The 25,969-nt window shown below is 35.3% G+C and overlaps 1 protein-coding gene across 3 annotated transcripts in view; it reads left to right on the plus strand.

Annotated features, from left to right (window-relative positions):
* LOC150086979 (myocyte-specific enhancer factor 2C-like) overlaps positions 1–25,969 on the plus strand; it is a 306,192-nt gene that overhangs the window by 207,359 nt on the left and 72,864 nt on the right. For all 3 annotated transcript variants that reach the window (XM_090371724.1, XM_090371725.1, XM_090371722.1), the window contains exons 7-8: positions 12,473–12,581; positions 25,438–25,546. In XM_090371724.1, the coding sequence (XP_090227850.1) occupies positions 12,473–12,581; positions 25,438–25,546 (218 nt within the window). The remainder of the gene's footprint in view (positions 1–12,472; positions 12,582–25,437; positions 25,547–25,969) is intronic.

Below are 25,969 nucleotides of genomic sequence, written 5' to 3' on the forward strand. Positions count from 1 at the left end.
CTGCAAGGTGATCTGATTGAGGTGTATAAGGCCTTGAATGGGTTGAGCAAGCTGAATGCTGATGGGATTCTTCGTCTTGCTCAGACTAAGAACCTGAGGGGGCACAATTTCAAATTGAGGAAAGATAGTTGTAGAATAGATGTGCCAAAATTTGCCTTTAGCCAGTAGGTAGTTGATTGATGGAACAGGCTTCCATCTTTTGTTGTGGAAGCTAATAGCCTAAATAAATTTAAGGCTGAGCTGGACAGGCATTTGGAACGAATGGAGGGATGAAATGGGAGGTTTTTTTTGTTTTTTTTTACTGATGCTGCATAAGCTTGCTTTCTTGCATCATATGCCTCTACTAGGTATTTCATCAGATAATACCAATACAAACTTTGGTGGATTTAAAAAGGAAAGGCAAAAACAGTGTATTTACAAAAATTTAAGAAAAGTTAAACAGAAAAATAATAAGTGTAGTCTGTGCAGCACACATTATTCATAATAGTGTACAAATTGCAGTTGATATATTACCAATATATTCAGGTGATTCTGTGGAAAGTTCTTCAGTATTTTCGCCATTTCACAGTCAGAGTAGAACATTTGAAACGTTTTTGTGATTTTGTGGAAATTGAGTATAAAACTGATCTAAGGCATAGCAAAACACGATGGTTTTCACTAGAATGAGCTCTGAATAGTTTTATTGAACTTTATGATGGACTACAGAGTTATATCTTGAGTCAGGATAAATGTTCATATATTTTATGTGAATTTTTTTAACAACAGGAAATCTTTTGTATTTCTTCTATTTCTGAGAAGTCAGATAAAGATATTTTCTGATGCTATTCAGGGAATTGAATGTGAAGAGGTAACAGGTTTTGATGTTAAGAAAGAAATAGATTTCCTCATTACAAACCGTATAATACGACGAAATAAAATATTCTTACATGTTGATGTGAAAACTGAACTTAAGTCTTCATAAAGGAGGTATGACTGAAGAATCATTCAAAAAAAAAATGCTGCAAGTTTTTATAATACTGCACTTCAGTACATTCAAAAATGGACCGTTCATTCGTTTAATGTATTTGCACATATAGAATGGATTTCACTGAGAAAATCCTTTTGTTGGGAAAATTTCACAGAATGTGCTGAGGAAATAAAGATTATCTTACCTAACCTCAGTATAAATGAAGAAAGTCTCTTTGATGAATGCAGTAATGTCAAATTGTATTCAACGGAGAATAATGCTAATTGTAAGACTGCAGACAGATGGAAAGAAGTATTTTCTCATTTTCAGAAGGAACAAATAACATGTAATGAAATAAAGTTACTTGTGGGTAAAAAGATCAAATATGTCTTAAAAGATCAATGGTCTTAAAAGATCAATGGTCTTAAAAGATCAAATACCTCAGTAGAATGTATTTTCTCTTTGATGAATTCATTATGGACTGATGAGAAAAACTGCTTTCAGCCGGACACAGTTAAAGAAATTTTGATTATTAAAACCCATTATAAGGACGTACCATGTTTAGACTTTTTTGATGTTATATCAAAAGACCTAAAGCTTTTAGAAAAAGTCCATTCTTCAAATAAATATGTCAGAAGTGATGAAAGCAAACACATATATAGCAACATGTCATCTGTCAATCATAAGGAGGGAGAGAAGTTGTACAAATTTGTGATTATAGCCTATGGACTGCAAAGGATGAGGAACGGATTAACAAAAAACATGAGTGGTTGTCTTGATTTTTTTTAAGGTTTTTCTTGTTTATATTTAATATTCTCTTAGTTAATTTTTCATATGTGTATTCTCTCATTCCTTTTTAGAATAGTTATTTCATATGTATATTTACTTAATGCAGATACACTTCTTTTAAAAGTCTATTAAGTATTGTGCTCGAAAACATTGCCCCTGACATAGATAGATCTGCATTTCACAGAGTCCCGGTTTTTTGTTTTTAAAATTTGGGATCCCTGTTCATAAACCGAAAGGAAATTAGAGAATAGCTTTGTGCAATGAACTGAGAAGTGAATTTCAGAATCCAGGTTTATGCCTGAAAATTTAATCTGGTTTTCAGGAGGATATCCTTTAGGTTGGATTCTAACCTGTAGGAAAGAGGAGATTGTAGGAGGAGAATTTAGTAGGTATTGGACTTCTAGAGGTTAACACACAAACCAAAAGTGAACCAAAACTGAAACACGCAAACCAGAAATTGTATTATTTTCTTACAAGGAGGTCAAATATTCTCTAAACATGTATGCACAAAATGGCATTCACTTGACAAAGATTCAAGATTTAGTTGGCCAATGGGAAGCTTTGCTTAGTTTTTTTTTTTTTTTTTTTGAGGAGGTCATGGACACACATTTCATAACATATGAACCGGCATGTTGGAATTTGATATAAATTTAGATACAATGACCTTCATGTCAGTACGTCTAACTTAATACTTCATCTCTGTCAGTACATCTAACCAAATTTTAAAGTGTGTGTATATAATCAGAGAGTAAATGCAATCAAGAGAGAGCCATTAAAGGAAAGAGAAAAGCGAGAATGCCATCACCATTTAGTTTACTCAGTCTATTTATGTAATCACTTCAATCATTTCTGCTCATAGACATCTAGTTTCTAGATGCTGCAATTTACAGAACTCAAGTTGTTCTTGATATGAGTACCCTTACCAAGCCAATGACCAATCTTATTGCTCTTTTTTGTAACTATTCCAACAGATTCATATCAAGAGGCAGCCTGTCCGTTACCTTATGTTATAGGATAATCACCCCTTTGTCTCTGCTGGCAAAATTGTATATCATTGACTGGATCCCACCCCAGTGCTGTTCCAGTAACCTGTCTGCTCTACTTGGCAAACATTGTGTTAGACTGTATTACCTATGTCTTTCATCACTTGATTAAATAATTAATTATTCATAAATCTAGCTTAAGTAAAACGGATGAAAATTATATATTAATTATTATATGTAATTCATAATATTTTATATTTCCCACGCTTACTAATCATCATGAGAAACTAATAACCAGCAGATTTTGGTACCAGCTTGTGACTCAGAGTAGGGTCATTCAATTTTGTCATTGCCAGCAACTGAAATGCCTGCTTACATAAGTTCTTTATATACAGATGACAATGAATTGTCCAAAAATTTTCATGAAAATATCAGGAAATACAATAATGCTTTCTCTTTTGTTTCTTCTGTAGCAAATGTGAAACTGCCGTCCGGTCGTAGGCCTTAAGCATTTCGAATTTTGGGAAATATCCATCATTCTATCAGTTCCTTATTTCCAGGGCAATATGAAATCCCGGCTTACGGCCAATTATAAATATTAGATTTAGTGCAGGCAAATAATTTTCGAATACAAAAACCCGAAATAGGCTCCTAAACCAAGAAATCGTTGAACAGTTAAGCACAATTTTATATGATGTTAACCCATATGCTCGAACTTACAAATTCATGAAGGAAAAACTGGATGATGAATACAACTGAGCATTTGCTGAAAACCAACAACCCAATTTAGATTTTGTTTTAAAGTTCTGTCATGAACCAAATGAAGACCATGGGCATTTTAATGGCCCTATAGTATCAGAGGTTGCTGCGATTTTTGAATTGCATGATGGTGCACCACCGTTCAACCATTTGATTGCTGTTTACCCTCAAGAGGGGCAGATACAAGTTATAGAATATGACAGCATGCATGTTGACCCTATGGTATATCCACTTATTTGGCTGTGAGGAGAGCCTGGTTGGCATATTTCTATGATGCACAACAGAAGACAAACAGCTATCCATCATCAGCTCACTTTATGAGAATATGTTTGCTATAAAATTGCAGTCAGAGGTTCACTCCCCACAGGAGATTTCAATCCTGTATTAAATGCAGGAAAACTGTCTCAACAAGTATTAGTTGATTATTATTGTAGGATTGAATGAGATTGTTTGAAGTTTATAATGCATCAGCAATCTCGGTTAAGAATTGAAAGTTATGTTGGAATCACTGACACTTTAAATGCAAGAGCAGCAAATGAAATTCTAAGAGCAGGTCGTATTGTTATGCTTCCATCTTCGTTCAGTGGAAGCCCTCGAAATACCATTAACTATCAGGATGCTATGGCGATTGTTCGGAAATTTGGAAATCCTGATATATTTATCACAATGACCTGCAATGGAAATTGGGACAAAATACGACAATCTTTACTCCCTCACGAAACACCCAACAATCGGCCAGACATTGTAGTTAGAATTTTAATGCTAAAGTTCAGGAACTGTTGCGGCTGATTAAAACACAGAATATTTTGGAGTTGCTAAAACTTATATTTGCACCATAGAATTTCAAAAAAGTGGTTTACCTCATGTCCATTTACTTCTTTCTTTAGAAGACAATGTACAGTAGGCCCCCGTTATAATGCGGTTCGCTTTACGCTGATTCGCTATAATGCTGTTCTTATATTATAAGAACAGCATTGTATCTGACTATAACGCTATCTCAGATCACTATAACACTCTTTTACAGATTGCATTTTTGGCATATTTAACGAAATCGCTTCATTTGATGGAGTCAATAGCTTGAAAATGAATATCAAAACAGCATTAAAACGTTTCCCACGCCGACTTGAGAAATTTTCCCACGCTCGGTGATATTTTCCTCGCACACTAATTTAATTGCAGTACAGTGACTTGTTAACGTTGATCTTGAAACTACGTTTCAAGATCAACATTTTAAAAAATGATCAAGTGTATTGCTTGTAATATTTGTGTTATATGCATTTATTCGAAGTCTAGTCATCACTCAGTAAAGTATTAGACATCGTGCATAACGGGCAGTTTACTCGAACATTGTATCATGATTAATGCAACCAACGCAGTTACATTTTCTAAGAGTTAATAATGGCGGATAAGAATGAAAAAGCAACAATGTCTGGATGCAGTAACAAGACTACAAATGTAAGAAAAAGACTGAATTTGAAAATTAAATTAGACATTTTGAAGCGAATCGATTCCGGTCAAAGACAAGCGGATGTGTGCCATAATTTAGGACTTGCAAGTTTAACTGTAAGAACAATTATAAAAAAAAATAAAGAATTAATTTTAACAGCAGGAAAGATAGCAGTTCCATTGCAAGCAACTAGGGCTAGGCCGGCTATTAGGATTTTATTGAAGATAATATCCAATGCAGAATTCAGTTAAGTTAAATATTTTTTAAAAAAAAGAGAGAGAGAGAGAGAGAGAGATTAGCCAATATGATGATCTGAAGAAAACTCACCTAAAAAAAAAAAAAAATTTGAACCATTTAAAACTAGTAAGGGCTGATCGAATAGATTTAAAATCCAGGGAGAAGCCGCAAGTGCAGATTAAGGAGCCGAAACTTTTAAAAAAGAACTTGTTAAAATTATTGAAGAAGGATATTAGGTGTTATACTTCTCAACAAGTATTTAACATAGATGAAGCAGGACTTTTGTGGAAATTAATGCCTGAAAGAAGTTTCATATTGAAAGAAGAAAAAAACATGCCAGGTTTCAAAGTGGCGAAGGATCGGTTTACTTTATTGTTGGGTGATAACGCTGTGGGGGATTTAAAATTAATACCCCTTTTAGTTTATTTGGAAAAGGGCCAAAGTTCGACCCAAAATCGACACATTTTTCTTGATTAAATTCATAAATTAAATTAAATCAATTTAGATCAATTAAATTCATGATTTTAATTGGAATTTTAAGTTTAATTTTGGTACGTAAGTAGTTACCACATAATTATATACGTATGTTATGCAGAATATTTTGGAGCACTATGGCCATAGTTGCCGATGCGCCTAATAAATCCCGAAACAAACAAGCAGAATATTTTATATGTACAAATATTTGAATATTAAATATTTTTACCGACATTTGTGCATCTTTTCACTACCATTTATTATTGATTAGGAAATATCCTATGGCACCGATCGCAACTCACAAATACATATGTTACTTTATGGGAATGTGGCACTTGCTTAGCGCGGATTCACTTAGCACTCTGTTTTTCCGGAACGAATTATCAGCGTTAAGCGGGGGTCACCTGTATAAAATAAGGGAAATCGAGGACATAGATAAAGTAGTAAGTTTCCTCAGATACAAGAAATGAGAAAGGATTTGACACATACTGGCTTACCTGTTCACGACAAAACATGGACTACATTTCTTTAGGACAGCTAGAGAAAACTCTGCTACCAATTGCAAAATTTTTACAATGGTGGGTACAGCTGGTAAGATTATAATTGACAAGTCATATCCTTTATGCTTGTATGCATATATAAACAGGTAACCCTTGTATAACACAATAGTTCGATTCCTACAAAATCTTGTGTAATGTGAAACCGTGTTATACGGGACTAAGAACCAGTACAAAAAGGGGAGGTTACATTACAAAAGCCAACAAAAATATGCCATTTTTTAAATAACTATCAGAAACTTAATTTTTATAGTAGTAATAACTTAATATTTTAACTTTATTTTTTTCATAGTAGTAACTTAAATAGTAATAATTGAACAAACGTCTTACCTTACAAACTGTGTTACTTATATGTCAGATAATGTGCTTTCATTTAATTTTCTTTCTCTTCATCGTCACTAAGCACAATCCCTTCTGCAGCATCTAGATTTCATGTACCTTCTGCTCTCTTTAAAAGCCACAAACTGCACTCTTCAAAGTCACAATTATTTTTTATGGTGTCAAACAAGCACAAGTTCAATAGCACAGAACCTAGGGATCTCTCAACAAAATACAGTGGATCACCGCTTTAAATGATACATGAAAATAAGAAGAATATTTTCCAGTTAGCAAAATAAAAATAATTGACGCTTAATTAATACATACTGTAATATGTGCATACTAATTGTTATTTCTATTCACTGACTTTTTTTTTTTTTTTTTTTGGTGTAAATTTTAAAACAGTGAAAATGATAAGCAATTAATAATGAAGAACACGGCATGCACAAGTTGAAACAAACACGATACGGAGTAATGAGTTTCTGAAAATTTATGTCTTTTATATGATTAAATATTTCATGGAAGGGGAAACACATTTCACCATAATAACATGAAAACCCACAGAATTCCAGCTATCTATACCATAGCAATGCAAAGAGATCGAGTTTACTACCCGTTTATAATTGATTACACTAACAGAAAAGACCAATAAACCGGAAATTGCAAATTTTTTTATTGTTTTATGGTAGTGACCCCCCAGAAATGTGCTTTAGAAAAATATCATGAAGGCAATAGCAACTAGCGAGTCAACAGCGGGGATTCACAAAAAGGAATGGAAATGTTGAAAATTACATCTAACATAATAGCAGGTTTTCCCAGCACGAAAACTCAAAAATACCATGTTTTCGAGATTTCCAGGCAATTCTCAAACCATGTAGAATTGTAAACCATATATTAAAAAAGAGCAAAACATTGTAGAATTGTCTGTATATAGTTTTTGCTGTTGTTGTTTTTAAGGTTATTTCAGCCAACGTCCTGCTCAAAAACAAAATTTTCGGTTTTGAGGCCTTGCGGAAAAAAGATACATTTCATCAGTCAGCCCTTAAAGTAAATGAGGTGATCTTATTTCTCCTTCAAGGACTATGGTTAAGTAAAAGGATTACTAGTCCCTCTTTTTTAGCCGTGACTAATTTAAATCCCAAAAAATAAATCTAAAAGTTGTGTTTATACACTGTTATACAGTATTGAATTTTTGGTGGAAATGTATGGAACAGTTGAAATATCTTGGATTAAGAGGAATGGAGGCAGTAAAAATTTAAAAAGCCACCTTGAAGTTTTTTTTCCATAATGATATACACTGGAGGGAGATATGGGTCAGGGAATCCTTTTATGTGTCCTGATAGCTTCAAAACATATATGTGGATTCAAAGATGTTAGAATTTAAATTATTGAAGGGCTGATAATTAGATTAGGATGGATTTTAACTTTTAATTAAAAGTTGTCACGAAGTTTTAAAAACTTTGAACATTTCTACTTAGTATTTATCAATATCCATTGTAGTCTAAGGGCTTAGTCTTTCGATGGTTATTATTATTATTTATTATTTTATTTTATTTTTTTATATTTTTGAAGTTGTTATTAGCATTAGCATTAGCATTAGTAGAGGCATTTGATGCAAGAAAGCAAGCTTATGCAGCATCAGCCAAAAAAAAAAAAAAAACACCCCACTTCCACTTCACCCCTCTGTTCGTTCAAAATACCTGTCCAGCTGAGCCTTAAACTTATTTAGGCTATCAACCTCCACCACAAGGGATGGAAGTCTGTTCCACCAACCAACCACCCGCTGGCTAAAGGCAAATTTCCGCACGTCTATCCTACATCTGTCTTTCCTCAATTTGAATTTATGCCCTCTCAGGTGATTTTTCTGAGCTAGAGGAAGAATCCCATCAGCATTGAGCATGCTTAAACCATTCAAGGCTTTATACACCTCTATCAGATCACTTTGCTGGTGCCTAGTCTCCAGACACTGTAATTTGCAAAACTTAAGCCTTTTTTCGTAAGAGCACCCCTTTGTTCCCTTCACTAATCTTGTTGCCCTTCTCTGTACTCGTTCCAGCAGCTCTACATCCTTCTTGAAATGAGGCCTCCAGACCTGTATACAGTACTCTAGGTGTGGCCTGACCATCGCCTTATACAATGGAATAATCATCTCCTTATCCCTGCTGGAAAAATTCCTGTATATCATTGACAGTACTCCATGAGCTACTCTTGCAGCCCGTCTGCACTGCTCAGAGAACTTCATATCTGCCTGCACAACCACCCCCAAGTCCCTTTCATTCTCTACCACTGTCAGTGTAGTACCACAGAGTTGATACATTGCTCTGGGGTTGCTGTTTCCCATGTGTAGTACTTTTCATTTGTCAATGTTAAACTTCATTTGCCACCTCTCAGCCCATCTGCTCAACCTTTCCAGATCCTGTTGCAGCAGCATAGTGAAAGTAGTGTCCTTGACAACCCTGCCAACCTTTGTATCGTCTGCAAACTTGAACATTAAGCCCGATATACCATCATCAGTATCATTTATAAATACAGAAAGCAATAATAGACCCAACACTGAGCCCTGAGGGACTCCACTAATAACATCAGTCCACGATGAGCAGTGTCCATTGATTACCACTCTCTGTCTTCTCCCCCTCAACCACCCCTTTATCCATAGCAGCAATTTGCCTCCAATGTCACACTGCTCCAATTTGTGCAGCAGTCTTCCATGTGCAACAGTATCAAAAGCCTTTCTAAGATCCAAGTATATAATATCAAAGTTATTCCCTGCATCCAGTTCTTTTGTGACTGCATCATAGTATCCAATCAAGTTGGTCAGGCAAGACTTCCCCTTAACAAAACCATGCTGTGTCTGAGCTATAACTGAAGTCTTGTCTAAATGATCCTGCAGTGCTTCTTTAACCAGTGCCTCCATTAATTTTCCTGGAACAGAAGTTAAGCTCACAGGTCTATAATTACTTGTGTCGGCCTTTGATCCTCCTTTGTGAATTGGGGTCACATTTGCACATTTCCAGTCTATGGGTACCTCCCCTGAGTCCAAGGAAGCTCTCATAATTATGGCTAAGGCTTTGCTTACTTCCTTTGCTGCCTCCTTTAATATAACTGGATAGATCCCATCCACCCCGGGTGCCTTTCTTGTGTTTATCTTCAACAGTTTCTCCTCCACTTTACTTCCAGTTATTTCAAGATTCTGTAGCTTACTGCTAGAGTTGAATACACCTCTGGCATTTCCCTCGCTGAATAACTCCTCATGTGTGAATGTCGATGCAAAATATTCATTTAGTTTGTTAGCTACCTGAGCAGGATCATCAACAGTTGACCCATCAATATCAAGTGGACCAATCTGATTCATCCCCTTCCTTCTAGAGTTTACATAAGTAAAGAACTCTTTGCTGTTTTTCTTTGCATCCCTTGCCAAGGATTTCTCGTAATCTGCCTTCGCCTGCCTAACCTCCTTTGTAACTTGGTTGCATGTCAACTTGTATCTATCATAGGCTTCTGTGTCATGTGTTAATTTGTATGTATCCCATGCATTTTTCTTCTCTGCCATATGCCTCATTAGTTCATCTGACATCCATTTTGGCCTAAACCTTGAACAATATTTCTTAGTTGGTATGTAAAGCCTAGTAGCTTCCAAGATAAGTTCTTTGAATGCTTCCCATTTTGAATTTGCTATTGGTAACATCATCAGTTGGTCCCACTGTATAGAATTTAAATACTGTCTCAGTCCATCGTAGTCGCCTTTACGGAAGCAATAACCCTTCCCTTTACCCCTGATGGTAGTTACCTCTTTGAGTAAATCCCACTTCAGCACACTGTGATCACTGCCACCTAGTGGTTCATTTATCTGCAGATTCTTAATGCATGAAGAATCACTGCTGATAATCAAATCAAGAGTATTACTCCCTCTTGTTGCTCCCGAACATGCTGATGTAGAAAACAATCATCCAATAAATCCACAAAAGCCCTGCTAGTGTGTGAGTAACCAGCCCCCAAATTCCAGTCAATATCTGGGAAGTTAAAATCTCCCATTATAAGACTCTCTGATTTACTGGCCCACTCTATTTCCCTGTACAGTTCCTTATTATACTCATCAGAGTCATTAGGCCTATAGCACACTCCTACTCTCAATTTTGATCTCCCAATGCTTATGTCACACCAAACTGACTCAACACTGCACTGTCCAGCGATGTCGACTGGCTTCACTTCCTTGGTTTTTATGTGTTTCTTAACTAATAGCATAACCCCTCCTCCCCTCCTGTTCTGTCTATCCTTTCTGTAAACGTTGTACTCCCCAAATTGCAGTTCTGCATCCCTTATATCTGTGTGACACCACGTCTCTGATATCCCAACAATATCTGCCTTTGATGTTTTGAGCAATACTTCAAATTCATCAAATTTATTTACTAAACTCCTAGCATTGGTGTACACGCAAGTATACCTGCACCTGTTTCTATTCTTAGCTACCCTAACACAACCCATGTGTTTACTTGTACCGCAATGGCTCCAAGCAGTCTCTGAAATACCATTCATCTTGTTTTTCAGGCTTCTGCTCATTCTAATAGAAGCAGTGCAAGAATCTCTTTCACCTCTGCCAATGGCTACTGTCAATCTATTGGTCTTTGTCTCCCCCCAAGCTAGCAGTTTTCCGACCCACCTAACACTCCCTCGATAGCATCAGCAAATATTCTTGCACCCTTTCTATTTAAGTGTATCCCATCCCTGTAGAAGCAATCTCTCCTGTTAACAAGTACAGTCCAGGCTGAAAAAAATTCTACCCCTTGAGCCTTGCACAATCTTTCCAGGGCCGAATTGATCGACAAGGCTCTCATCATATACTCCCTCCTATCGTGTCTGGGCAGAATTGCAGACACTTTCAAATTCAACCCTAATTCTCGGCTTTTGTTCAACAGTGACCTGTACTTGTTAAGTAATTCTGCCGGTCTCCTACTCTTAATATTATTAGTGCCAACGTGTACAACTATATCACCTTTTGTGCCCTTAAAAGATGATATTCGCTCTACAACGTCATCAACCTTTGCCCCTGGCAGACATACCCTGGTCCTGTTCCAAACTAACCTGGTCCTGGTTATATCAAGCATTAAATCCATAATCTGGTAAGTTAACAGATGTATCTTTTTCTGTTAGCCAAAGTCAAACATCAGAATGTGTCTACATTCTACATAGGATTGAGAATGATAATCTTCAGTTAAGCAGATAACAGGTACCAAATGTTCTGAATCCTTGCAAGATTCTTAATCTTTTTTGATTTTTGTTATGGACATCCATCAGATTCTGTTTGTATAACTAAGTTCAGAAAAATTAAATCTATAAGCCTTCTCTTGGTAATGTGAGAGTATCAGAACAGGTTTCTGTATAGTGTATCTGTTAAATATAGTTCATTAAATGCTTTTCTTTCTTTTTTAAATTTTCTTCCCTCTACCCACCCCTAAAAATAGTACTTTTTATTTAATAGTGAAGATTTTTATTTTCATCTAACAAAAGGGATGTTGTGGCTTCTGTTGTTTGCATACCACTGGCTACTTTATTTGGGATCTCTGAATTTTCATTTTTGTGCAGAACATTGTTAATAATAGGGTTCTTTTTGTTTGTTCCAGCATGTACTGGAACAAACAAAAAGAACCTTTTGTTTTCTGTTAAAATGTGTGGTTATAAATTATAAGTCCTTGTTTTTATTTGTATATTAGTCCTTTTTCACTGGTAAAAATACATATTTATGATAGAACACAGCTCTAGATCTTTTTAGCATTTCTATTATTTTATTGATATCCCAATATTTTCTTGTTGTTAAAAGTTGTTATTTTCCTGTTGTTGAAAAGTGTTATTATAAAAACAAACTGCAAAGATGGCTTTTCTATAGAATGTTAGTTGTGAAATTAAAATAATAAATATATTTTAATAAAATATTTATTATGAAATATGTACCTTTTTTGTTTTGCAGGGAGGACGGCCAACCTCCAGTTCCCTAAGTACTGCAGTTATGTCTCTGACCACACCAACCATTTCTATGGCCACATATCCGTCCACACTGTCAGCTGCTTTTTCTTCAAGTAAGTTTTCACTTCTCTTCCCTTTAAGGGACTGAAAAGAGTATGGTACAAATTCTTTTGTTTCTGTGTTACATCTGTAACATGGAAACAGATGGAGACTTATATACAGTAGAACCCCATTAATTTGGACTTGATGGGACCACACTCGGTCCGGATCAGTGAAGTCCGGATTACCCGGAAACTATCTTTTCACATACCAGTTTTTATTTAATTACTAAATAACAAAATTTTAACTAAATCGGTTTTTATATTAAATTAATAAAACAATATTTTAAAGTACAAAATACTGTACAAAGCAATCAAGTTTTAATGTAAAACATTATATTACACAAAATTAAACACAAAAATATTGCAACACAAAACAAATAACTATTTTTGAGTAGTTTACTTGAAATAGTCCTCAATGTTTTTATGCTTTAATTTTGAAACTCGCTTTTGGGCCGCATGATCTTGCAACTGCTTAGTGTTTAATGTAAGGCGCCACCTGTGGTCTCCCACAACTGCACCATCTGTACTCTTGTGAAGTATACAGGACTCTGTAAATGCCAGAAATGTGTGTGGCATGTTGTATGTGTATAGTATTGTGTTGGGTTCTGTTGTTTTTCTGGCTTCTTGGCTGCAGAACCCCCTAATGGGACCCCACGTTGCCCACCACCACCACTGGAAGGTGAGCCAGGCTACCCATCATACCCTGGCTGGCCTCTGCCAGGGTCACATGAGCTTCCTGACAGAAGCCAAAAAAAAAAAAAAAAAAAAAAAAATTTTTTTTTTGTTGAAGAGAGTTCACAGGGAATAAGAGAGGAGGAGGTCACACTGTGGGGTGAAAGAAAGTTGGACTAATAGTGAAGACAGTCCACCATGGATTTAGGCAAAGTAGGGGTAGGGAAGGGGATTAAAAGCCGCAGGAGCAGGTGCCCCTGTGTGTTGATCTAGCACCCAGTTGAGACCAGCAGTGATCCTGTACCCTAAATTGGGTGCCAGATGAATCCTACCCATAAAGGGTTTGAAGTATTGTTTCTGTAGCACAGATTTGCATTTATCCTAACCCCGAAAGGGTTAGCAGGGGGGGGGGGGTGGAGAGTATTCTGGAATGTCCTAGCAGCGGTGAGCTTGGCATGCCTTGTGGTGAAGACAGCCTGGGAAAATCGAGTGAATGCTATATATTTATCTCCATCATTTAGTAGATCTTGCTCCTGTTTGAGGGGAATTCCTCAGATTACAGTAAACAGTTGTAATCGGTGGTTTTCATAGGAGGGGCACTCATACATAACATGGGCCCAGGACACCTCATCTCCACAATGGCAAAAGGAATGTGGTTCGATACCCACAGAGTTGAGTTTTTGCTGGAATGATCAATGTCCTGTTAATAAAAGGTTGCTTGCAATTCAGGTGAGTACCAGGAAGGAGGCTTGGGAAAGGTGAAGCTGACTGAGGGGAAGAACTTCTTGGTTATTTCTCCTTTGTGGGTCGAATTCCAGGATTCCTGCCAGAGGCGCTGCAAGTGATCTGAGATTCGTCTTTTTTCCTGTTTGTGGTAGCTTGTCAGGTCCAGTTGGAGATTAAGTAGCTCTATAGGTATGCCTTTTTTCAGACGATGGATTTTGGCAACTTCAAGGTATAGGGGCATATACCCTGCAATGACTTGGAGCACAGGTGTGCTGACAGTGCGGCACGCCCTTGTTACTGATAGAAGCATAAATTACTGTATGGAGTCCAGCTTGCATTTGTTTTGTTCCAGTGCACCTTTGGTGCACCAGATTGAAGCACCGTAACTGACAATCGGAACAAAAACTGCTTTGTAAATTAGAGAGAGGGCTTTGTTCTAGGCCCCCAATCTGCTCTACTGATTCTTCTAATCATAGCTGCATATTTCTGTATCTTGATTGCTCGGTATTTCAAGTGAGGATAGAAGGTTACTTGGTGTCAATGTAGAGGCCTAGGTATTTAATTTCCTCATAGAGGCGAATTGGAATATTATTAATCTTCATAACTGGTGGTCTGTGTATCTGGAGTTTTCCCTTCAATAAGATCGACATCGTCTTCTCACCGGAGAAAGTTCTGGCTCAACTCTGGAGGCGTCCCAAAGCTGCATTGGCCTTAACCTCAAAGGCAGCTCTAGTGTCGGACTGAATGACAAGAACAAGATTGTCAGCATAGGCTGAGGGAAGAACCCACGAAGGTCCATCCCCAGGAACTCGTCCAAAACAATGGACCATATAAATGGTCCCCGCTTCAAGGTCAGGAGCTCACCAGCTGATATGTCATTCTGATTCTTGAAATAACTCAGTAGCTTCTCCAGCATTCCGGTTGCTTTAGTGTGACTCGCGCTAGTTGTTTCCTTATACACTTCATCATTGGAGTTGTCATCTTTATTACCTTGCAGTGATGATGGTGAGCATGCTTTCATGATGTCTTCCTCAGTGAGGATCTGATGCTCTAGATCATTATCACACATTATCCCTGGGACAATATCTTCATTTGGCGTCTCCGTACTCAGGTGGGAAGGAGCAGCAGTGCATAGTACATGCTTCTTGATTAGACCGGGGTTCGAGCCCGTCACCACCAAATACGGAGAATGCGGAAAGGGCAGGAAATGACCACCGCACATCCCGGAGCAATATGGCCTTATTTGCTAATGCTCCTAAAAACCAAAAAACAAACAAACAAACATATCTTCATTTGTTATGTCTGAACAACCCTCTAGATGTCGAAATAACTGAACAAAATCATTATCATCCTTGTCATCATCAGGATCTGAAGAATTATCCATTTCCTCCTCAGATCTTTCCATTGGAACGTCAGACCCAAGTTTTTTCCATCATTTGATAAGGGTAGTCTTGTCAGTTTCCTCCCAAGCTGCAGCAGAAAAATAAATGACTGACTTTATTTTGACATTTTTAAGAAGATCCATAAAGTTTGATTTTTCTTCAAGCGCATCTTGTTGTTCTAACAGTGAGATTATCAACTTCTTTATGTACCGTCGCGTCACAGCCTCTATAACTCCTTGATCCATAGGCAATAATAATGCAGTAACATTGGGTGGCAAAAATTTTACAAAGATTTTGCCAGCTCTCAGTTGTTCTTCTGCTGGGTGGGTTGGAGCGTTATCAATGAATAAAACAGCTTTTTCTTCCAGTTCTTGAGTCCTTAAATATTTTTTAACTAAGGGAACAAATGAGATAAAAATCCAATTTTTAAACAGAACTGAGCTCATCCAAGCTGAATTTTGTGACATGTACTTAGCTGGGAGGGCATTTAAGTTCACATTTTTAAGAGCATGGGGTTTAGCAGATTTTCCTGTGACTAACAGTGGTAACTTTAAATTCCCGGACGTGTTACTGCACAAAAGCAATGTCACTCTTTCCTTACTCGATTTATGTCCTTTAGCTGAAGAGTCAAGTGTTTTTTTGGGTAACATTTTGAAAAATAAACCAGTCTCGTCAGCATTAAAAATTTGGGATGGAACTAAATTTTCTTCACTAATAAACTAGAGAAACTGTACTTTAAATTCTTTGCTTGCAACACAATCACCAGAAAAACCTTCACCTGTAATTCCAAGCTGTCGGAATCCATGACGCTCCTTCCACCTTGATAACCATCCCAAACTCGCAGTAAAAGATGGGTCACCTTCTAACTTTTCATTAAACTTTTCATTGGGCCTGAAAGAGAAACTCCCTAATCAGAAACAGTTTGTTTTGCCACCGCTATATCGAGAGCAATCTTTTTTGAACTTTCCCTCTTATCAATGTGAAAAAGCGTGTTCAGTTTTTGTTCCATTGACATAGTAACACTCTTTCTTTTTGTTACCATCTTCTGTTAACCCAGAACCACAAAAAAATAAAATAAATAAAAACACAAGTAAAAACACAAAACACACACTAAAAAAAGCTGAGGTAAAGTGTACGCATGGACAATGCTAGCTGCAGCTGTCAACTGAATAGGCCAGCACTCAAGATTACCCTACAATTGTCTTTGACTATACCACGTGGTCCAGTCGGATTTCTGGAAGTCATAACCATAAAACAATAAAAACAATTAGCATTTCCTTGTTTATTAGGCTTTTTTGTTAGTGCAATCTGTTATAAATGGATAGCAAACACGATCTTATTGAATTTATGATAATACTGACAGCTGGAATTCTGTGAGTTGTTACATTATTATGGTGGAATGTGTTTACCCTTCCATGGAATCTTCAATCATATCAGAAACAAATAAATTTTCAGAATGTTCTCTTCATTCCTATTTTTTAAGTTTCGTAACCTGTTACTCTGTTCTCACTTGTGCATATCGTTTTAGTTGCAATTTTTGCATGCGGTGTTCTTTGTTATTGATTGCTTATCTTTTTTACTGTTTTAAATTTTAAACCCCCTCGAAAATGTCAGTGAACAGAAATGTTTTTTTTCGATAGAATTTTTTCCCTGACTGAAAATCCAGTCCAGATTAATAGAAAGTCCAAATCATCGGGGTCTGGATTAATGGGGGTTATACTGTAGTCAAGAATTTTATAATTGTAATCCAAATTATTCATTACTAATGTTGAGACTAATTTTTGAACATGTTTAAACCTATATCATCAAGAGAAAAATCAGATGCAATTATTAAATCTGTGAACTCTCCAGGTTTACATAGAATAATCTGTGTTTTCGATTTGCTTTGACCCCTTCTCCATCTCACCATAATAATATACTTTGTACCATAGTTTCATCTTTTTTGCAAAAACAAAAATCTGCATATAAGTAAGACAGGTAAACTCTGCAATTCATCACAATTAAAAAAAAAAAAAAAAAAAATGTTCTTGTTTATACTCTGGCATGACCACCAGGTCAGTGGAGTTTACAGTAAATCAATCAGTACAATTGTTAATCGTATTTAGCAGTCACGGGTTTGAACCTTGGTCCATTCAAAGAACGTGTGCTACTGCACTCGTGCTCCCGACCACTTGGCTATGTCAGGCCTTATGAGTATGGGTGTCAGAGAATATTCAACCAGGTGCAAAAAAGGGAAAACCTGAATTGAGGTCTCTTTCTGATGAAGCTTTGGAAATGCTGTTGACAACCAAGTTTGAACACCTGTACCATTGTTATGAACAACTTTAACTCGATATTTGTGAAGAGGTGCAAATCTGCAACAGTTTATTTTTTGAAGAAATCATAATTGATTAATGTCTAATAATCAATCCAAACAGAAATCAACAATTCATAGCTTCATAATATTTCATAATAAGCTTGATAACATTTAATTTCTCATTCCTCTTTTCTCATTTAAATTGCTTATTAATAAATAAAGTAGAATTTTATAAAAATAGTCATATAACTTGTTGTAAAATGATAGGACAAATACTATTAATGAAAAGAAACAATTACTAGAATTTACTTTTTGTTGGATTTTTCTTATCCATTCCCTCTTTAAAGCTATTTAAAGCCCTATATAAAGCTATTTAGATTATAAGCAGATTGTAAAGTCTGTTTAAATTGTTTCTTTCCTGCTAATGAAACATCACAATAATAAAGTTATAGTAACTAGTATTTCCAAATTCCTGACATATCTTCAGGATTTGGGAACGAGAAATCGGAATTCCTGAAATCTGTATTTTTCATAACATTTTATTTACGTGTTTTTAAATAATAATGAGTGACCATAATAATAAACAGTGAATCATTTTTCTATGATAGGGTTATACTAAAAGTTTCAGAGGTTTTCTATAAAAAAAAAATTATATAATAATAAATGCATGGTTAATTATTATTATGAACCAATTTATTGTGACAAGATTATATATTTCAATAACATGTAAAAATGATCTCTACCTGATATAGACATTTGATAATAGAAAACATTAAAAGAAAGGAACATTAATGCAAAATAAATGCCAAATAAAAATCATATAAAACATTGAAAGATAAAACCCCAAATATTTAATATTTAAAAGTTATCATTCTTAAAATTAAATTTTAAGACACACAAAGCATTAATTGCACTATCCAATAGTCTTGATCTTTGTTTCATGACAGATATTCCAGACAGAAAAACTTCTTTCATTTTGCATTGATGTTGGTCGAATCGTTAAGAGTGCGTCCAAAAGCATCTTCAAGTTGGACATTAGGGTGCATATTGCTTCATATAACACTCATTTCCGTTTTTTTAATGATGAAAACATTTGTCTGCTTGCCCTGAATTTGGTTTTGCTGTTGAAATTGATATTGTTTTTGTTAATTGAGATTTTATATCAGTTTCTGATTTCATGTCGGAGTATTCAACAACAACATTCACATCTTCTCTTTGCATTTCTTCTGTTAAAGCACATTTTCCTTTAAAAAGTCTTTCTATTAATGATTTTGCTAATCGAGCTATTTCATTGTTTGCCAAAGCAGAAAAAAGTCATCCTTTTCCACCTTGTATAAATAACTACAATTGCTTAAATATTTAATGGGTTATACTAGATCTTTATTCCTGAATTTAAGCAATTTATTTCTAATTTCTTTTCAAAACATACTGCTCAAAGCAGAATTCTGTTTTTCCAAATTACTAAAAAGAAACTTAAAAATGTTCGCTTGTTAGAAGATATGCATAATGATTATTTAATGCCTCCACTGCTAATCGAACAAGTTTTAAGCAATTTAACATCTCTCTCTCTCACAATTTCATAATATTCCTGTTTCCATGAGTGACTGAGCTTCGGCTGTAGTAAAACAATTTTTATTGGATTCTGGATCTTTAAAAATCTTTCGTTCATTCTTTCTAATGTGTTCCAGCGTGTTTTACAGTCCAAAATTACTTGTAGTTCCATTTTATCACTCTTGATTATTTCCTGCTACAAAAGAGAATTTCTTGCTGGAGAATATTTAAACAGTTTTACAATTTTCCTTACACAAAAAATTGCAGGAGAGATTTCATCTTTCTCGTATTCGCTTCCGCTGCTACTTGTTTTTGATGCTTCATCTTTCAACTTTTTGACGTAAAACACTTTTGTTACAGCAAAGTGAAGTGCATGATTGTAACATAACTGCTGAATAGTTGGTGATAACTTTTCGAAATTTTCCATAACTGCTGCACCACCACTAGTTGTTGCAACTACATCTGCTTCAAGTTTTAATTCAGAGGTTTCTAATCTTTCCTGAAGTAAAAATAAACTTTTTCTGCAGGACAGGTCCCATGAACTGGTTCACTCGTCTATGCATTTTTACATTTGAAAGAACCAAATTTCTTGACGTATAGTTGATCTATTTTACTGTAATAGTTATGTATTAATGTCATAACTGATGATGGACCTTTTGGCAACTGCAATCCTTTGCTTAAGAAATTGCCCATTACTCTTTGAAATGGTGTTGATAGATAATCCATCTACTGCTGCAAGTTTACTTATTGTTTTTTCTAAAGTTTGTGACTCTTGTCCTTTGATGTACTGTAAAATTGTGCATTGTTTCTTAGAAGTAGTAGACATTGGCTCATCAGGATTATTTTCAGGTTTTTTTTTTGTCTTTCTCGTGCTATGAATATGTTTGAGATGCCTATGAAGTTCACTGGTTGATGATGTTTTGCATTGCAATTGTTTAAAACTTATCTGGCAACGAGCTGACTGAATTCCTTTATCTTTTTTAAAATACTTCCAACATTATACTTTTTACTCATTATTATGGATATCTAAAAAAAAATGTTTAATAAATAAGAAATTTTAAGTTTAGTAGTATTTACAGAGACCTATAGCGAATATTGAAACATTGGAAAATGCCAGAAAAAATTATTGGGTGGTATTTTAGAGGGGAACAGGTATCCTGTGTGTTTTCAGACACTCAGCCTAAAACACTGATGGATCCAATATCTCTCTATTACAGAAGATTTAGGAGAAGTCCGGTTGGCCTGCCTCCCTAAAATCCACTCATGCACACCTTCTCGATGGTAAGCCCTGTTACATCACTTAGGTGGCAACGAACGTGTAGAGTGGTTCTCTTCAAGACGCCTGGTCAGCGTGAAGAGGAAAAGACCAAACCCTCCAGCAATGAGAGCACAACAATACAAATGGCCCTCAGTCCCCAGCAGCTTTCACTCTCCCTCTTACGGCAGCGAGAGGATCAGAGTGGAAGCAGAGGGTGCTAAGAATCTCTGGGTACGACCAGGCTGCCATGCACGGAAATTGAACTTGGCCTGTTATAACGTATGATCACTCATCGGTGAAGACAGGATATTAGAGCTGGAAAAGGAATTAGAAAATGTGAATTGGAATATCATCGGTTTGGCTGAAACAAGAAGAAGAAATGAATCACTTATAAGTTTATCAAGTGGAAATCTGCTGTACACCAATGGAAACAGTGAAAGGAGTGAAGGTGGAGTTGGGTTTCTGGTCCATAAAGATTTTAAAAACAATATTTTGGAATTCAAAAGTACATCACCAAGGGTGTCAAGACTAATATTCAAGATTTCTAAGAGGTACAAGCTAAAGATTATAATGATTTATGCACCAACATCGAGCCACGATGATGAAGAGGTTGAAGAAATGTACACTGAAATTGAGAGTCTTCTAGATGAGCAGAAAACCCACTACACTATTATTATGGGGGACTTCAATGCTAAGGTTGGAAAAAGGCAAAACAGCGCAGAAAGAAGAACTATAGGAAATTTTGGAATTGGTGAAAGAAATAAAAGAGGTGAAAGACTTGTGGAATTTGCAGAATCTCAAGGACTGTCAGTAATGAACACTTTTTTCAAGAAAATGGTGAACAGAAAGTGGACATGGAAGAGTCCAAATGGATTAACAACTAATGAAATCGACTTCATCCTCACTAACAGAAGATATATTGTGAATGATGTTACCGTCCTGAATAAGGTAAATGTTGGAAGTGATCACAGAATGGTAAGATGTACACTTGATATAGATGTAGGAAAGGAAAGGAAAAAACTGACTCGAGTAAATAATACAAAGGTCTTTGAAATAATAGAAGAGGAGAAAAAGCAGTATGTACTGGAACTTAAGAACAAGTTTGAGCTTCTGCAGACTGCTCAGGACCAAGATATCGACGAGGAATATTACAACTTTCTGAAAGTGATAAAGCCCAAGAAACCTATAGGGAAACAGAAATCCAAAGAAGAAAAAATTAGTCAAGAAACACTTGTCATGATGAAACAAAGACGACAAATGAAGAGCAAGAAAAACACTGACAGGGAGAAAATTGAGTATACTGAGTTATGCAAAGCCATTAGAAAGAGACTCAGAGAGGACATAAGAAGATTTAACACAAGAAAAGTAGAACAAGCATTAAAGGAAAACAAAGGATTTAAATCAGCAGCCATGAGCAGTAATACAGAAAGACAAATGATACTGAAACTGAAGAATAGCGATGGTGTACTTATAAAGAGCAGAGAAGGCATAATTCAAATAGCAGAAGACTACTATAGAGAATTATACAAGGAGCGAGGGAATGATACCAGCAGTGGGGAATATGGATTGCAAAGTAGCAACACATACAACATACCCGATATTCTTCCTGATGAGGTAGAACATGCATTGAAGAAAATGAAGAATTAGAAAGCCCCGGGGGAAGATGAAGTTACTGTAGAGTTGTTAAAATTGGGAGGAAGAGACATAACACAAAAACTGGCAAGGCTCTTCACAAAGTGCATTAGAAAAGGTGTGATGTCTAAGCAATGGAATAATGCAATCATAGTTTTGCTGCATAAGAAAGGAGATAAATCAGAAATTGGAAATTATAGACCAATTAGCTTGTTATCCCATATCTACAAGTTGTTCACAAGGGTCATTACTAACAGATTAGAAAGAATACTTGATGAGAATCAACCGAAAGAGCAAGCTGGCTTTAGGACAGGATTCTCAACTATGGATCACCTTCACGTAATATCACAGCTAATGGAGAAAACGAATGAATATAAAACACCATTGATTTATCGAAATAAATGAAAATGTAGTCCTGTAAAATCAAGCAAATTATAATAATAGGAAAACTATTTACGACTTACAAATGTTAAAGAATGTTTATTCTTCATTATCATTGACTAAATGCACACTTGTTGATCGCTCAGTGTTGGCTTGCCACTCATTGGTTTGTTGTTCAGAAATACTTCGAGAGGCATTTATTTCCAAGATAATCTTCTCTTTTCTTTATAAATTTCATGATTGCATATGCATAAGCATTTTTTAACGGCACACAGAAATTGCAACTAATGCGATTCGTGTGGAGTAACAAGTTTACGAAGTTTAAAAAAAAAGAATGAAGAGAAGATTCAGAAAATTTATTTATGGTTTTTTATACGATTGAAGATTTCAGTAAAGGGGAAACACATTTCACCATAATAACGTAAAAAACCACACATTTCCAGCTATTGGTATTTTCGCAAATGCAAGAAGATCGAGTTTACTACCTGTTTATAATTGCATGCAGTAACAGAAAAGCCAAATAAACTGGAAAGTGCAAATTGTTTTTATTGTTTTATGTTGTGACCTCCAGAAATGTGCTTTAAAAAATATCACAAAGACGTTTAAAATTGATTCTTATAACAGAACATATGATAATGATGAAAGTGCAGTGCATTTTAATGATTTGAATTGGTAACTAATACAATTTACAAACCACGTTCGTAAATTGGCCTTTCTTTTATATGGCCTTAAGGTCATGCTCGTGACCTTAAAAATGATATTTTAGAGAGATAAATAGCTTAGTTATACAGTGAAATCAACTTCCGAGGTCTTGAAATAACCAATAAACAATGTGTTATTGGGTTCACATTACGATTTTTTCCCGATATGATGGTGTCTCTGGAACGGATTAATATCGTAAAGCGGGGTACACTGTATTGTATAGCTACACAAGTGGTTTGAAATGCGGTATTTGTGAATGTTTAACATTCATTTTTTTTGCAATTAATGTTCATATTTTCGATTTTGTTGATACTTGATACTTGGGAAAAAAACTCGTAAACCCGGGAACTCGTAAAGCGAGAACTGCCTGTATATATACAGTATATATATATATATATATATATTTTTTTTTTTTTTTTTTTTTTTCAAACCTCTTGTCAAGAATTCTAAAGAATTAAAAGAAGGTTGAGTCCTTAGAAATACATATAATAAGAATAATAAATAAGAATTATTTATTATTCATATTATATTTTTTTCAAAGTACTAGAATTACAAGAATCTTTTATTCTGTCCATCTTAATATGTGGTCTATCACTTTATTGATGTTTTGATCAATTTACTTCCATAAAATTCAATAATGTAAAAAAATATGTTAAAAAAGTTATATATGAGAGTTGTAGAGGAAAAATAAGAGGCTTTCAATTTACATTTTGTTCAGTCCATTTCCCATAAATATATTAAAATGATTTATAAGAATCTTCTAGAAATAGAATTATAAGAATGTTTTATAAGAATAATAAATATAATCTTGAATACATATGGCCACTGTTCCCTGATGAGTCCTATGTTATTAGCATCGGGTGGTTGGATCATATGAAAATATGACATAATGTCATATGCCTCACAGTGTGTATGGTGATGCCCAAAAGGTAGATGAAGAGGAAGTTTTCATTTAGTTACAAAAGAGAAAACAGGACTTACAGCAATACAAGCAAAAAATATTTATAATGTGAACTAAATGGGAATATTTTATAATGTATTATCAGTTGTACAGTCGAACCTCCCAAATATGGTAATCCATTATCTGGCACTATATGAAAGTCAGCAAACTTAAGTTCTTTTGTCCATTTGAAAAAATAACGTTATAGCTAATTATGCAGGGTAGAAATTTCACCTTAGAAAAAAGTTTTTACTGTGCTCCACTGATATCAAGAAATGCAATATGAGAATTTAGGTTATGGAATTGTTTAATGATGGTTTTGAGTTTGGTCAGAGCAGCAGGAATATTTAACCTGGAATTAGCAAATTAGTCCATAAAAGCAAATTGAAAGGATTAATGTTAAATGTTGTTGTTGTTAGGAGCATTAGCAACTACGGCCATATTGCTCCGAGATATGCGGTAGTCATTCCTGACCTTTCCGCATCCTCCATATTTGTTGGTGACGGACTCGAACCCCAGTCTAATAAGAAGTGTGTGCTATGCACTGCTGCTCCTTCCCACCTGGCTATGGAGGCACCTTAATGTTAAATGATTTACACAGCTTGAGGTGATTGGAGGGTACTGAAAACATACTACATTTAGCATATAATATCAGTGTTAGTAGAATGTAACAATCAAATTTATAAAAATTAATATAATTAGGTAAGAACTAAAAATATTAGACAGAACTGAAAGTTGTGTAAAAACCTGTGTTGATTCATTAAAAGGGAGAAACAGATTAAAAAAAAAAAAAAAGAAAACAGCATTTCACATCTTAGCAGCTTGGTTATGAAAAAAGGAATAGTACAAATATCACATCACATTTCCTCATGCTCCAGCAACAGCCGTGTGTGTGTGTGTGTGTGTGTGTGTGTGTGTGTGTGTGTGTGTGTGTGTGTGTGTGTGTGTGTGTGTGTGTGTGTGTGTGTGTGTGTGTGTGTGTGAGTGAGTGAGTGAGTGAGTGAGTGAGTGTGTGAGTGAGTGAGTGAGTGAGTGAGTGAGTGAGTGAGTGAGTGAGTGAGTGAGTGAGTGAGTGAGAGAGAGAGAGAGAGAGAGAGAGAGAGAACTTGATATTTTGAAGTTGCTGATCAAATCTAAATATTGCTTATATATTATCCAATTAGAAAATATGTACAATAAAATAAAATATTTTAGGGCAAGAGCCATGTGGTAGAATGGTACAAAATATACAAATGTTCAAACTTTTAAATCATATCTGTTTGCTTAAATAAAATGAAGATTATAGTTCTCTATTTGTTTATTTAGTAAATTGATTCTCTGTTCTTCAGGTGATTTCCAGCTAAGCTCGGACTTAGGATTAGCTGGATTTTCAACTCAAAGCTTACTTCAGAATTGGTCAGGTCAGAGCTCTATGTCAAATGTTATTAGTCAAAACAGGTATGGCAAATATGGTACATTTATATAGTAATATCATTTCTGTTGTTATTTGGATAACCAGCTTAAAGAAATGTTATTTGATCTACAAATATCCATTCAAATTACAAATTATTCCATCGCAAAAACTTTTTTTTTTTTTTTACATGTTGGGAATTCTTGCTTCAAATTTTTGTACATTAAACAGAATTTTGTTTACGGGTGGAAAATACAAGGTACAGTAGACTCTCGATTTTCCGGGATAGACGATAAAAAACAAATCCCGGATAATTGATTTCCCGGTTAAATCAAAAATACAAAAGTCCCCGACATATGTAAGGATACATTTCAGGACTTCTTATTTCATTGAGCTTTACTTAACTCAGGAATGACTAATAACATATTGCTACTATATTATTATTGACAAATCTGAATTTCGCGCAATAC

The sequence above is a fragment of the Mastigoproctus giganteus genome, chromosome 4 (genome assembly GCF_048544385.1).
Source record: "Mastigoproctus giganteus isolate SK-2022 chromosome 4, ASM4854438v1, whole genome shotgun sequence".
Taxonomy (NCBI): domain Eukaryota; kingdom Metazoa; phylum Arthropoda; class Arachnida; order Uropygi; family Thelyphonidae; genus Mastigoproctus; species Mastigoproctus giganteus.